The following is a 17,082-nucleotide window of genomic DNA, read 5'->3' as shown; positions in this document are numbered from 1 at the left end:
TGGAGAAAGAGAGATAAGGAAATGTAATACAGCAACACTGACCTGTCAGCAACACTGAATTTGAAAGGACCAGAAGCAACAAGGTTATGCAGGCATACAGAGCAAATATGTTCAATCATTCACTAAATTTCATGATGAAATTTGTTTTTTTGGTGTAACAGAATGGCTAATTGCATTTTCTTACAAATTTTGTAATTTTATTATCTAAAAGGAAGTGTATCATTCAAATATCATGTTCAATTTCAAATTGTTTATGTAATTGATTACAATGTTATAATTTAAATATGGGGACTTGTGTTGTTCTATTCTATATCTCTGCTCAGATCTCTGGTATTCCATGCATTAATTTAATATTTTATGTTATTATTTACTCGATCCACTGGCAATAACACCACGGTTGATTATCTCCTACATAACAATAACCAAACCAAACCACTGCAGCATAACAAGTGGACCCTGACACGGAGCTTGCCACCCACAGCAGTATACATGTTAGGTTTAAAGCAATAAGAATACCTCAAAAACAGCATGGATGGCAACTATTTTGAATAGCATACAGCTGTTCAGCAAATGTTATTCAAACCTATCAAATAAGGAAAAGGCTTGCATTTGTACTGAGCTTCACTGTTAAAAACGACCATTGGACACAAAAAATGTGCACATGTATTTGGGGCTTGAGTGAATACACTTTTTTTTGTGAGCTTCCACTGACAAGTCAAGCCAAATTATAGTCCGAGTTTCCTCTGACCCTTGTCACCCAATTTTTGATATTTAGATATTTGTTGGGGTGTAGGGTCAGAGTCCATTCCCTATCGAAAGTTGGAATTTGCCAACACCATCTGGTGTCGGCATGGGGTAGCCGCTTACTGACCAGCCCAGCAAACTTGAACAACCTTTCATTATTTGGACATTTGACTCCCCTTAAACACAACTACAGTAGTCCCCCTCTTGAACGGCCCCCCTGACCAGCGGCCACCCGCTTATTATGGCCAGAATCCATTGGCACCGACGAGTTTGTGTTCAGAAGTACCCCTCACGAAAGGCCACCCGGCTAACGCGACTAGCAGCCAGCATATTAGTGCAAAATCATAAAATGTACCCCTCACAAGCGGCCGCATTTTATTTGAATATGTATCCAGAACCAGTATTGTATTCATAACGTGTTAAATAATCCGATTTCTGTTTCCCGATGTCAGGTTTTTGTTACTGAAAGAAGTGTTGAGTAAAGTACATTTACCACTAAGGTTAATATATCATTTACGCCTCACGGGAAGCCAAATTTATTCCATAAAAACCGAGAAAGACTCAAATTTTAATCCATACAAAAGGGTACGTACATGTAATCCAATTAGCCTTACTGCTGTGTTATCATAAGATGTCCGGTTTAGTCACTCTGATAATTGTTAAGAATACAATTATCGAACAGTAGTAACAGCTGAGAAGTGGCAGTATCGATGTACAATACCCAAGTCAGCAGGAAAATGGTTTAATAGCCTTTATGGCTTCCCTTAGTAAGATGTTGAGCTTGTTCACTTTGGTAATCAGTGGCTATTACTACTGACAATAATTGTCAAAATTACGAATCCTAGCGGCCGCGAGGTCAAATCTGCTTGATGTTAATGGTACATATCGAAGCCATTTTGGCTTCTCTCACCTAGTTTCAAGAAATGTATAAAATCAACAGGGTACCAGACTGCGACTAACGAATCATGTGACAAGATCACTTCCTTTAAAAACACAAAGCAATTTGTTTAGATGCATACAAAATTGTTTTATCAGTATTTTAGTTGGCAACATGAATAACTTACTGCAAAAAGATCAACATGTCATCGAGGAAAATAAAAATTCTCAGTTTAGAGGAGAACGTGAAAGTAATTCAACTGACGGCGGGGGGTGGGGGGTGGGGGGCATCGAGGATCCTTGCAGAAAACTAACGTCAGGAAGACTCAGATAAACAATATCGTGAAAGATAATTAAACAATTCTGCAGAAGTGGAAAAGTGAAATGGACGGAGAAAGGAAGATTGTTTGAGCCAATAAGACGTTTGTATCCTGATTTGAAAGACACGAAAAAGCAAAAATTTTGTCAGTTGAACTGGGATATGACGACTTTACCGCAAGTAACGGATGGTTGCACAGATTTCAAGTGCGACACAATATCAAGTGTTCTGTCATTAGCGGCGAATCAGCTGAAGTTAATAATGAAATTGTCGAAGATTGGAACAAAAGACTAAACGATATATGCAGGGGATATGACAGCAAGGATATTTTTAATGTGATGAGACTGGTTTGTTTTTTAGACTGTTGCCAACAAAGTGATGTGATGTGAACTGTAACATAATTATAAAGACAGTTTTAAAACTGTATCAATGGTTATTCATAGCATTCTTATGCAAATGATGACAAAGTTTGTTTTACATTTATTTCACATCATGCATGTGATCTTTTAATTAAAATATTAAATATTTAAAATTAAATGTACTTGTGACTTTTTTCCATATGTATTTACTATTCGCATTTGTCATCCCCCTCTAGAAAGGCCACCCGCATTATAAGGCCACTTCCCTGCTGTGTTAGGGGTGGCCTTATAAGAGGGGGACTACTGTACCAAAATTTTTTAAAAAATCTGAAGTGTGTCTGCTTTCATTTTTCAGTGCATTGTGATGCCAAATTGTTTCCTTTTACCACTCTGATACAAAGACAGTGTAATTCATTCCCAGATTCCATTAATTCTTTTTTATCAAGATATGGGTGATAACTGATGCCACAAACAATAAGGTTGAGTGTAAGTCAGCTGATAAACAGGTTGATTGATGACACCAAATGGAGACAGCCACAATAATACATTATCAAACTGTCAGATATAAAAAACAAGAAAAAAGGGAGAGCTTGAGATTACAAATCTGATCTGGTTATTGTACCAAATCAAGTAGTTATCTAACACATCTTAAACAGTGGCCTATTTGCCTAAAGAGAAGATTGGACTGTCAGTTACACCTGCCACCTGATGAGCTCCAAAATATTCAGAACACTTATGAACCCTTAAGAAACTGACAACACATTTTACTTTTATATATGAACAAGAGACCAAAGTGAGCTTATTGTCATTCCTTTATATATTACTACGAATAATAACAGTGGTTATATGGTACCATTTTAAGGTAAAGATCAAAAAATGTGAAACCGAACTGCCCAAAAATTTAAAAGATAAAAATAAATTGGAAAGATGTTAACATTTTGTAAAATGTATATACAGTAAAAAAAATAATGGTACAGTGTAAAGATCAAAAAATGTAAAACTGAACTGCCCAAAAATTTAAAAGATAAAAAGTAAATTGGAAAGATGCTAAAATTTTGTAAAACGTATATACAATAAAAGATAATGGTAAAGTGTAATACATTTAAAATTCTTATAATAGGTAGTCACAATTTTTAATATGTATAACTGCATTCCCTCAAAAAGTCTAATATTTTTTTTGCGTGATACATCATCATAGTTCCTTCATGTAGTTCACATCAAAATACTTTCGTCTCACAGGGTAGAATCAACATTCACTCAGAATGTATGCTTCTATCAGTGGACACTGGCAGGTGTTTGAACTCTGGTCAAGGCTCACCCTTCAGAGTATGTGTGTGTCTGTGTGTATCTGTGTGTGTATATGTCTGTGTGCGTGCCACAGACATGTAGCATTATGTCCCACCCAGTCCCATTATCCTGACACCAGGCTGACCAGTCCTAACCTCTTAATACTGAGGGTCAAGTGAGGCAGCTTCTAATACCATTTGTACAAGTTTTTGGTATGATTCAGCTGGGGTTTGAACCTGCAACCTCCCACATCTGATGTGGATGCTCTAACCACTTAGGCTACCTACCGGATTGGTCCCCTTCAGGAGGTATGCATCAGATAGATATGCATGTCCATTAGACAATGAGTAGGATACCATCTCGTCTCTGTAATTTGTTCTACACAAGGGATGCCACTCCAACAATAGGTCTGATGTTCGTAAATGTGTGGAGTTTTATTTTACATATTTTGCCAATTATCATGAACATGTCTATTTATACAATATTTGAAGTCAGTTCAGAAACTGGTGACTGCAGACCAGCTTTGACTGCAATATCTGTTCTTGCATTACCCTTTATACCCATGTTACTATGGCAACAAACATCAACACTTTTTCAATATTGTATGAGCATATTACGTTTCTGTAATGTATGGGATATTAACAAGTGGTCAGCATTAAGATTCTGCAAGGCTTTCAATGTGGAAATAGAATCTGAAAGGTTATATGAAGTTCAAAAAACTAATATTATGGAACTAATTTCTGCAGTAAAAATAAGCTTTATCTATTAACCAGCTCAAGTCTGTCCAGTGTTACTATTATAGCAGTTCAACTGCCTCCATCAACCCAGCCTGAAAAGCCACCACACAACTAGCTAATTACAGACAGTACTACTCCCCAGGGAGTATTTACCAAAATCTACCATGCCACTACTGAAAATTAGAGTTAACCCAAAACTCTTAAGATATAATCTAGATAGTGCCAGTCATACAGAAAACATGCAGTTACAACACAACACACACAAACAGCACCACAAATGGACTTTAATGACTATGGCAAATCACTTCAAAATAAGAACGATAACAAAATGGGGATGGGAGCGGAAACTTTTACCCTGAACTTCTGCAAAGGGAAAACTAGCATGATCCTAAGTTTCATGCATGTAAGGTTCAAGGCAAGATAACAATCACAAGCACTAGTGTTTGCAAGTATTGACCTGAGAATGGAAACCGACCTATATACCGAGTGGAAACGGAGTACAACTCAGAACCCGCATGTAGGGACAACTAAAAAAATATGGTGAAACGAAACAAAGATCAACCCTGACAAAGGAAACAAAAACATAATAAAAAAATATTTTAAAAATAAAAATTAAATCACATATGAAGCTGAAAATTGGAAGGACAGGGGATACATAAATCACAAACCATAACCTTTAGAAACAAAAAACAGGGTGACACCTCCACCTCTTTACCAGCATCTGCTGGAATGGAGTCATGGGGTGCCAACGTAAGTGAACTGTCTGGATACAGGGACATATGACTACAAATAAAGGCTCTGATTTCATTTAATGTATGGGTACTCTCAAACAGAAGTGTATTTATTGAGGACCTTTTAAATTGGCAATTTATATCAAATACAATTCTGGTTGGTGTTGAAAACAAACAAGGTGGAGATTTAGCAATATAGAATTCTGCAATATACGCAACACTCGTTTTTCATGCTTCTAGGTGAAGATGACTTGATGGTGGAATGTGTTTGGTTTACAAAGTTTGGAATTTGTGCCTAAAGACCACATCATATGCAGAATTTTACAGATTATAAAATTATTACTCTTTTGCACATGTAGCCTTATTACAAACAAGTTATTGTACGTCTATTACCTAAATTTATTACTACTCAGCAAATCTAAATCCAGTGACAGATCTATTTAGAGGTGGAGACGTTCCATTGAAAACAAGAGGCCAAAGTGAGCCTGATTTCATTCCTATGTAGCACTCAATAATGTGTTCATTAGAATCCTAGTCTGCTATACCACTTAAATTAGTAATCTACTTGAAAAATATAGCAGATCTGTTTAAAGGTGGAGACATTCCAGAGAAAGCAAAAAACCAAAGTGAGCCTGATATCCCTCCTACATATCACATAAGAAGGTGTGACACAGCAACTTTAAAACCTGATCTACTATACTGCCTGAAGTAATCTACAATAACCATATGGCAGATCTGTTTAAAAGTGAAGACACTAAATAAAAAGCAAGAAGCCAAAGAGAGTCTGATATCATTCCTACATATCACTTAAGAATGTGTTAGGCAGCATATATAAATCACAAACCATAACCTTTAGAAACAAAAAACAGGGTGACACCTCCAACTCTTTACCAGCATCTGCTGGAATGGAGGGGTACCAACGTAAGTTAACTGTCTGGATACAGGGACATATTGCTTGAAGTAACCTACACAAACAATATGGCAGATCTGTTTAAAGGTGGAAACATTCCATACAATACTAGAGGCCAGAGTGAGCCTGATGCCACTGACATGCATGATTAGGCTTTGTGAATCTCACTATTACAAACTTGATCTGGATACGGTATTGCTTTAGTCAGTAATCTATACTAACAACAACAGATCTACATAAAGGAGTAAGGATTTTTCCAAAGAAAACAAGACACCAAAGTGAGACTCTCAATCGTTTCAAAGACTGACACATATGTTAAAATGATGTAATGACCGATTGTTTGACTGGTGTTTAATACATATCAACATGATTTCAATGAATAAAAGGTTATATTATGTCAAGGAAGCTTAAGTACAATGCTTGATCCAGACACAATGACTGGTCAAGTCAGGATTCAAGCCTAAACCATTTTGGTGACAAATCTGACACTCTGATGACTAAGCCACCACACCTCTCCAAACACATGGAAGTCTAAAAACAATGTCTATATTATGTCAAGGAAACTTAAGTACAATGCTTGACCCAGACACAATGACTGGTCAAGTCAGGATTCAAGCCTAAACCAATTTGGCGACAAATCTGACACTCTGATATCTAAGCCACCACACCTCTCCAAACATGGAAATCTAAAAACAATGGCAGATCTTGCTAAAGTGGGGAAGAGATAGCAAACCTTTCTGATTACCCAAGACAAAAGCTTATTTCGCAGATGTTTATTAGTTGTTAAAAACTGTCTCCATTGTCAGCATGGAACAAATATTTACTGTATATTCAACCAACAGAACAAAAACTGGAATGTGACCAGAACCTTCAGCTGCAAATGTAGTAGAAAACAGCACGACTTTACTCAGATATCAGATGTGGTGACTGCTCTGAGACTGCTAATTTGCAAGAAAACTCAACTTAAATCTATATCTGAATTGCACAGAACTTTATGGCATAAATCTGTAAATAAGACCTAAACAAAAAATTTGTTTGTTTCGGATTTCTTGACCAAAGCATTTTTTGCTGCCAACCCAACAAAATTTCTATCAGAAAAGGAATTTTTAAACAAGAGTCTCTCAAAGGTACTGACTCTTTTCTGAGCTTAAAGAATTTTCTGGAATTCAAGGTCAGATCATACTTTATTTTAACTGCAAACTGCTGAAACTATTTCTGATATTCTTCAACAATAACAAGATTTTCAAAATTAGGCACTGTAGTAGACATACCAGATGTTAGACAGGAACCATACTCATTCAAGATCAAACAGGCATTATAATTATCTTGGTGAAAACCCAATGTCAAAATGAACATCAATGAAGGGGGGGGGGTAGAGGGCAGTACTTACATTAAGACTTTCAAGACAGTCTTTGTGGCAGCAATATTGGATTTACAACTCACTGTACTATTTCATTTAGGACCAAGTACATCTCATAAGAAGTTAAGTGAAAACCCCATGTTGATAGAATCGTCAATTTAGGAAGAGTTGAAATAACAATTTTTCAAGATAGCCACTGTGAGAGTTAGTCATTTTCATTTAGGACCAACTAGACACCATAACAACTGTTCTGATAAAAATGTGATGTCAAAATGACTTTCCATTTAAGAGTAGTAGTGAAATCAAGATTTTCAAAAAAGCCAAAAATTAATTCATTATAAGAAGTCCTTTTTAATAAAACCCAATACTGATATGACTATTCCTTCAGGAGAAGTAATATTAAGTCAAATTTACATCAGACTGGCACCATCATTGTTTAGGACCAACTAATTATATCAAGTCAACTGGCAAAAACATCATGTCAAGAGGACTTTCCAGGCAGGACAGTACCAATAATGACAACTAGACAATGTGTGTGTCTGTGTGTGTCTCTCTCTCTCTCTCTCTCTCTCTGTAAAGTTTCATGTCAATCCTCAAAATAATACAATAAACAGTAGCAACAACAAACTTGTGCTAATGGAAAGGTGGATGAAGAACAAGCTCTTTTGTCCATGACCTGGAGAGATTAAAAAAATAACTAATCTTCTATCAAATTTTGTAATCATCTTGAGAGAAAGAGAAGAAGAAAAATCCTTGCTGTAAAGAAAATCCCATGCTCCCACCTCCCCAGAAGCTTAAATGGTCAGTTCCTAAATATCCTATATATAAATGTAAAGGGCTTTCTGAAAATTTACTTACATTACACAGGGCCTACTATAACTCTTGGTAAGAGACAAGAGTTATCTATATACAACCATCCTTTCCTTACAAATATTTGTATAATGTAACCACAGTATCTGTGCTGTTTGATTACATGGATGATCTATGCTGTAATGTCATGCATGCCAGTTTAAACAAGTGCACCGGAGTGTTACAAGGGATCAGCTGACAATGTGCCCCATTGTATTCTACCTGCTTAATCTAGGCTGAGCAAAACATCTTCAATTTGTGGAATTATCATACATGTCTATGAATTTTATAATACTCAGATTTCAAAACCAAAGGCTGAGCTATGCACTGAATGGGTGGCAAAAGAATACAGTAGTTTATATGCCAAAAGTAACTGCACCAATATGGTGAAATATTGTTTAAAAAAGAGAGAATCAGAATGACCTATGACCTTGGGTGTAATTACTTTTCAAAATATGACTTTCAGTGAGTGCAATGACTTTTTAAAATATGACTTACTGTGAGTACAAACAATAACTTTTTAAAATATGACTTACAGTGAGTACAATGACTTCTTAAAATATGACTTACAGTGAGTACAAACAATGACTTACTGTCTGATCTAGTGTCACTCTGGAACACAGCAGCAAACACCAATAGGGCTTGTAAAACTCTCATTTCTGTTCAACTGATGTTTTATCTTTGACTGTCCACAGGAATGATACACAGCAATTATTCCACCTCGCACATACTGTAGTCTTCAACCTGAATATTGACATTCAAAATTAATTAGACGGTATCAAAATTAAATTTTGGCACTTACAAATGAAGCCAAAGACTGACACTGCTACCCGTTAATCTATTACCTGTTACTCTATAACCTGTTAATCTGTTTCCTCTTAATCTATTACCTGTTAATCTATTACCTATTAATATATTACCTGTTAATCTATTGCCTGTTACTCTATAACCTGTTAATCTGTTTCCTCTTAATCTATTACCTGTTAATCTATTACCTATTAATATATTACCTGTTAATCTATTACCTGTTACTATATAACATGTTAATCTGTTTCCTCTTAATATATTACCTGTTAATCTATTACCTATTAATATATTACATGTTAATCTATTACCTGTTACTACATAACCTGTTAATCTGTTTCCTCCTAATCTATTACCTATTAATATATTACCTATTAATATATTACCTGTTAATATATTACCTGTTAATATATTGCCTATTAATATATTACATATTAATATATTACCTGCTAATCTATTACATGTTAATCTGTTACCTATTAATCTATTTCCTGTTCATCTATTACATATTAATATATTACCTATTAATCTATTACCTGTTAATCTATTTCCTATTAATCTTCAGCCACTGCAGCTACCATGTGAAAATGAAAGAAGCTTCATTAAGATAAAACAAACAAGTCAAATATAAAATGTTCATAACTGACTTAAATTTTCTCTGAACTATTTCACCTTCCAGTTCCAAGATTTAATGATACACGCTGCAACCAATTTAAACCAAAATGTGTGCTGATAATTTATATATAGCATGTATTGCATCCAAAGAATATCCACTCCATGCTTATGTAAAACAAAAACTCTTCAGAAAGCTAATAACATGCTAGATGGTATTCAAATTGCTCGAGATTTTGAAGCAAAACAAGTACCTGCAAACAGAACAAGGTACCCTACCTATATTATATCAGTGAGAGTTTGAATGTATTTTGTGACATATATACTCTACACCTGAAAAAACATGCAGATGTATGGTTCCAACAGCAATTCTAAGTGATTCTTCACACTTTTGGAATCTGAACTTTCAGCTACTGATTTCTAATTCAATTGGGCTGGTTCTAAGGTACAAGGATTATAATTCCACCAAGAGAACTAAGATTCAGACTCAAAAGATATGCACGGTCAAATCTATTTTTAGTAACAGCAACATTGCCCTCAAGTATACACATCAAAAATCAAACATTCTTTTCAGGGTAAAGAAAAATATCTTGTACGGTACTGAAATTATAATCCAAAAAAGAAATGCAATGCCCAAATCTATATACTATGCATGGCAGCCAGTATTAATGGTGGAGGAAGAACCCGGGGAAAACCCCAGGAAGAACCACCAACCCACGAGAAGCTACTGGCAAGCTTTCTCACATACCACATTGGCCGAATCCTAGACTCGAATCCATGTAGACAGAGGTGAGATGGCAGTGATCCGTAACAGAGAGCGCTTTAGACCACTTGGCCTCTCAGGGCCCCTTCTCAGATTGAAGCCAATCAGTAAAAAGAATGATGCATAAGAACTTCATGGGCTATTATCTGGACGATCAGAGTCACAAAGTAATAAGCTGAGGTGTTGTAATATCAAAAATATTCAACTATACACACTAGACTATGTGATAAAGAGTATATACGGTGTGAAATGCTGAACAGATTTCTATATAAACTAAAACCAATTACAGACAATTTTAACAGGCAATATTTTAACCATAAATTGTGAATGGAATTCAAAACAAGTTAAGCTTAACAGAATTTCACTGACCAATATAAAATTATTGATGGATGGATGCAAGTGAAAACACCTAAAAAGTCTCAGGCTGGGTTATGCAACAATGAATGTATGTTAAATGCAAGATCAACCATTGAAGATTAAAATGTGTATATAATAAAAATGAAAATATTTGTCAGGTAACCAACTAGGTATACCGGCACTATTGGTATGAATTCAATTTCGTAAACAGATGCAAGTAAATTAAATTCATTGACAGACTGGGGGGGGGGGGGGGGATTTTCCTACCTTGAGATCAAAAGTGTTTGGGAAAAGTTTATTTTTGACAAAAGTCTCAAGAAATGCACACACAGAAAGGTGCATGTGACTCCACATAATCACACTAATTAATATTCCATGATTAATCATGCTAGTAAATGTACATAGATTTATCAGGTGATAAATGGTGTCAATTACTATAGCAAGGTAGTAATAACCATCTGGCTGACTCGGGGTATCTGTATTAGTGTAAATGTAACTGAGCAAACCAATACTGAGAAGTGAGCAAACCAATTTTGAGTAGTGAGCTAACCAATTTTCACTAAAAATGTCATGCCCATGTAAGTTTTAAAATGAATAAGGTCTATACCTTATAAACACTGATGATGACCCAGATGTACAAGTTGTGGATTTCTGGGACCAAGTATAGACAGATCATAGCTGACAGTTTTACAGTGCCGTGTTATACAAAGAAAATAAGGGGCCCCAAGTGGCCAAGTGGTCTAAAGCGCTCACCGTTATGGATCACTGCCATCTCACCTCTGTCTGCATGGGTTCAAGACTCGGGCTCAGCCAATGTAGGTATGTGAGAAAGATTGCTGGTAGCTTCTTGTGGGTTGGTGGTTCTTTCCAGGGTTTTCCCGGATTCTTCCTCCACCATTAATACTGGCTGCCAAATAGCCTATCTTGTGCTGCAAAATGGCATTAAACCTTACAACAACAACAACAACAAAAACAAAGGACATAACATCATTGACAAGCTGAATTTGCAGAGGCTACATTAAAAATACTGTGATTTATATTTTTGGTGAGGGAAGAACTTACTTTCAACAGCTTGTTATCTTATACCAACAAAATTATATACTTTTGCCCTATTGCAATTTGCTGAAATTTTAAATCACTGATTCAAGATTTGCTAAAATGTAACAAAACTAAAATATTCATTTACAATATTATACATGGTATTATCCTGTGAATGGGCACATATAAAATATAATCACATAGGGCACTTGTAAATTTCGGATTTATTTTTGTACAAGTAGTATTCAAATTTTAATAAATACCAAAACATAAAGAAGTATTTTCACTGAATTTCAATTTTTTTCAAAATTTTTAAGTCAACAAATTCAAAATAATGAAATCTGTGACCTTAAAAACAAATCTGTAAAGTTACTCGGCAGACATAGAAAGTAACCAAGTTTCACTGCTCTTCTATATCAATGGGCATTAAAGTAAAATTAAAGGTTTTTTTGAAAAGGTAATCAGTGACCCTTACCTTGAAATTAAATGTTTATTGTGACAAATAAGAAGTCATCAGATTAAGCAAGTAAGTACCATGGTTCATCTCTATACCTCAAACAGCTCTTCAGATATAAAGCATAAACAAAAGAAACTTAAAACATTGACCTCTAAGCTTGACCTTGAGGACAGGACTTCAAATGTGGAAAACACCATATGCTCTAGTGGCAACGTAAAAATATACCACATTTCATCCACTTATCTTAAAAAGTTCTCAAGTTAGAAAACAGAAAGGAAAATCTAATCAAATTCTACTAAAACTGCATGTGACCATGACCTTGAAGATAACCCCAAGGTATGTGACATTTATGACTGTAGCTTTACCTAGTTTCCTAACATCAAACAATGATCCTGAAGATAGAATCTCTGTGTGTTATGACACATTCTAATGATGACATATAGGAAAACCAAGCTGCATTTCTTAATCTCAAACAGATCTGAACTTATGAGGTGGAATGGAGCTAGTGTAACAGAAAATTTAAAACACTGAGCCATGACCTTGACCTTGAATATATGAACCCCAATATAATTATTCAAAACATCTAATGAAATGATAAAAGTCAAATGGATTAAAACTAAAAATAATTTTCAGGTTCAGTTTTTAATTTCAAGTACACTTAATTGTTGTAGCCTATCAGATAATGCATGGAGAGTTACTGCTAGTAACAATGATCCACATTTTATTTTTCACATTTAACAGTATGAAAGCTATGATCTTTTTCAATGAATGAAAGGTCATCAGACCATGACCTTGTAATGGTGGTCATCAGATCGACACATTCATAAGTACATCTCAGTTTCAGTCTAACTGATATACAAAAAATACAAAGTTTCAGCCTTTTGTCTCACAAGGCTGTCAAGTTATACAGCAAAAGAAAATGTCAGAAAACTTCAAACACTCAACCATAACCTTAACCTTCCAGATAGAACTCTAACATGGCATTGGTACACAACACACCTTTTAATAATGGTGCATAAGCTACCAGGTTTCATTCCTTTGTCTCAAACTGTTTTAAAATCAAACAGCATGAGGCAAAGTGAGATGGAAAGATTTATGATCTTGATATTGATATAACCCCCAATCTGACACATGGATATAACCCCCAATCTGACACATGGAATACCTTTTAATGACAGTGTAGGAGTTTATAATACAGAGTTTAATCTCATATGGTTCAAGACTTTTAGAGCAGATGGAAAAGTGTAATGAATATCTGCAAAATATTGAGCCATGACCTTGACCCTGAAGATAGGGCCCCTTCTTTGGTAAACATGATGTGTAAGTATACCAAGTTTCAAATGGCTTGAAAATTACAAAGTGGAAATGAAATTATGGCAGACTGACAAATGAAAATGTGAATACTGTGTGACAATATGTCCCCCATCGGCAGAAAGGTGGTGGATAGTAATTTGAATTGTACTTATATTTTCATGCAGGTGCATCACTAATTACTGATATAAGTCCATTAAGTTCCTATCATACAGATTTTATCTTCTAAATTTCAAGCATACAGTTTCAATGTGCCTAATCAAGTTAAATTGTTCTACTTCCTGACTACATGCAGTTTCATTATTTTCTTTGTACTGTTCACTTGCTTTTATGTATCTACACTGTAAATAATTGTGAAACATGAACTGACAAATTCAGACTACTTTGCAGCATCTTTCCATCTAATTGACAAATTCCCTCTGCTGCCATTTTCCTGCCCATGTCACTCTTTTCTGCACACATACACCCCACTTCCCATAGCCAGGTTTATCCAATACCAGAATTCAATTGGTTTGTATTGTAACTGACATTTTTCATAATGCTCATCCATAATTCAACAATAAAACTATGAATTTATCTGTATATGTTACGAAAGTTAACATTTTTGCAGTATTATGAATTTTTCATGGATATTACAAGAGCCAACTTTGGAACAACTACATGTATATTGAGCATTCAGACAAACCTCAGTCAATTTTGCCATTGGTTAATGAATTCCAGTATTAAAAAATAATAAGAAAATTTCACGATGTCAGAATATATCATTACAATCATGAAACTGTTGACTGCTCATAACTAATTCTAATGAAGAAAAGCTTCCCATATATAAAAATAGAAATGTTTTTCACTTCTAGTTATGCATCCATACAGCTATTTATACGTGTCTGTTTGCATCTATGTGTCAGTCTGTGTATGTACTTATATATACATGTGTGTGTGTGTGTGTGTTTTGTATTATATACATTACAATTTTCCTGCATTGTTCAACTTCTGAAGTACTCAAATTATGTTAGATTCCAGAGTGAAAGATTTGGTCTACAATCTGAAACTGAAACTGCTACTATAGCCAAAAAAGTTAAGCTCCCTCTGTGACATGGGTAATTGGCTAATTAGGAGAAAAACTCGAATTTATAATTTGTAATTAACCAGTTGTGTCAAAGTAAGACAGCTGTACTGATAACCCCACCCCTGTCTGTGACCCACTTTGACTCCTACATACCTTTCACCTAATCTGAACAATAAACAGGCCCAACAATCCATCAACAAAGGTGTGGCTAATTACTGTTGAATGGTCTGGGGGAAGGTAAAACTTGCCCTCTCCACATACTAAAGTAACTGTAAAAACTAATCTCACATCTCATATATAGTCATTTATAAGGGAGTCAAACTGCTAACAACAAAGATCCTGATCTGCCATAATTAATGCAAATGCAGACCAAGACTAAAATGGTGTTTCTTCGACAGATTACTCCCGACAAAATGCGCAGACCCAGATCTGCCTGCACATTATGCAGTGGCAGATCTGGCCCGGTGCAGTTTGCAGTTGGACTATAAGCAAGTACAGATGGTACTAATAATGTATGTGTAAATTTGTGGACATTTTTTTCTTCTTCAATTTTATTTGTACAATTAATTAAAAATAAAAATACTATTATATTGCTTACTGCATCTAAATGTTAAAAACTTTGAATGAAGAAAAAGTTTTAGAACATAAAAAATATTTATAATTTTCATGTATTGATCCTGAACTTAAATTATGTGTGTATAAAAAATTACAATGTACAAATTTGTCCAACAGATTATATTTCAATTCTTGTTGCCATCAAAAACTAATTAAAGGACACACTCACACACACACATTAATCAGCATGGCAGGAAAAATCTCGCATCATAGAGCCCAAAACATAATTTTCTAAAAAAATTGTGCTGGGCAAGAAATTATTATGTTACATGTCCAGAATCATATATATATATATATATATATATATATATATATATATATATATATATATATATATATATATATATATATATATATAAGGTAAACTACAAGATTTTTATGTAATTTTATGATGAACTTAAAGTACAGTTTTATGATGACCTGTCAATGTAAGACAAAAACAATTTCATGACTTGTCAATGCTGTTCAAAATTTCACAATTTTTAACTTGAGTCAATGATAATAATGTGTGAGTATACCTGTGCGAATTATTTTGACATGGAAAATCATTTAAAACATTTCTCCAACACTGGGCATTAATGTAAAAAATTTGAATGTACCTGTAAGCTTACCGTGTGAGTAATCCATCGTTCCTAGGAATAATGCGAACTCCCTTGTGTTTAACTAAATGATAACTGATTTGCTTTATTGACAAATTTTATACTTTCAAGACTACTTAAATATCATTAGGATTAGCGTTGTTAAAAGTTGTACCTAATATGCCCTCTCCAATTCTGGTTTAAACAACAACAGGTGACAACAAAGGTTTGATTCAGACAGTATTGATTACTGAGAACTGAGACTTTGGCCATGTTTAACAATACATTTACAAAACCATATCTACCCATGTACAAATGCATCACATGTTGCAGGTTCAAATCCTACCATTGAATCCAACCAGATCAGCAATCATGTGTTCATGGAGACGGAATTTTACCTGCCCTGGCATGCTATATTCTTCAAAGTACTACTGTGCCATCAAATGTCAAACAAAATTTTTCATACTTAGATGCGAGTTATACACGGAAATATACAGTACATAGTGCAGCAAATTGCAGTAGTCAATCCCAGTTATCTGATCTGTATCATCAGCATTGTATTCCTGTTTAATACCATGATGAGAAAGATTTCCTGTATATTTCCATCCATCTATCTTTCCTTCCTTTCTTCCTCCCTCCATCCTTCCCTCCCTCCTGGCCATACAACTACATGAACCCTCCTAATTTTAATGGATCTGACACCAACCATTAAAAATGAATGAGCATGGGGAAACTAGGCATTCAATGTACCATACCACTAAAGAAACCAGTAAGATTCTTCCACATTTAGCAAAGCTTAATTTGATCATAGAAACACCTGTCATCCATGATCGGACAGCATAATCAAGCACAAAGTGATTTTCATTTACAATTGAGCAACAAGAAAGTCATGGATCTAATTATTATATGCATTCCACAAACCGCGCTTGGCAAGGTTGTACCATGGCAAAAGTGCAGTTTTCAGTATTCAGTGATAATGTCTGTCGTTACATGTGGTTCCAATTTATACAATGCTGTAGATGTCTGTCGTTACATGTGGCTCCAATTTATACAATGCTGTAGATGTCTGTCGTTACATGTGGCTCCAATTTATATAATGCTGTAGATGTCTGTCGTTACATGTGGCTCCAGTTTATACAATGCTGTAGATGTCTGTCGTTACATGTAGCTCCAATTTATACAATGCTGTAGATGTCTGTCGTTACATGTGGCTCCAATTTATACAATGCTGTAGATGTCTGTCGTTACATGTGGCTCCAATTTATACAATGCTGTAGATGTCTGTCGTTACATGTGGTTCCAATTTATA

General features: G+C 34.9%; 1 protein-coding gene across 8 annotated transcripts in view; it reads right to left on the bottom strand.

Annotated features, from left to right (window-relative positions):
* Positions 1 to 17,082, bottom strand: part of LOC149807591 (adhesion G protein-coupled receptor L3-like) — a 149,559-nt gene that overhangs the window by 101,595 nt on the left and 30,882 nt on the right. For 6 of the 8 annotated variants that reach the window (XR_016423020.1, XM_089968499.1, XM_089968558.1 and 3 more), the window contains exon 2: positions 8,766 to 8,916. Coding sequence is in view for 7 of the 8 variants with exons in the window: in XM_089968499.1 (XP_089824625.1) it covers positions 8,766 to 8,829 (64 nt within the window). In the remaining variant the exon portion in view is untranslated. Of the gene's footprint in view, positions 1 to 8,765; positions 8,917 to 15,794; positions 15,943 to 17,082 lie in introns of those variants that run through there. The other 2 variants (XM_089968517.1, XM_089968527.1) reach the window with 2 other exon arrangements.

The sequence above is a fragment of the Sinohyriopsis cumingii genome, chromosome 1 (assembly GCF_028554795.1).
Source record: "Sinohyriopsis cumingii isolate HCF-2022 chromosome 1, ASM2855479v2, whole genome shotgun sequence".
Lineage (NCBI taxonomy): Eukaryota > Metazoa > Mollusca > Bivalvia > Unionida > Unionidae > Sinohyriopsis > Sinohyriopsis cumingii.
The sequence above is the reverse complement of the archived record's forward strand: the minus strand, read 5'-3'. Positions and strand labels throughout refer to the sequence as shown.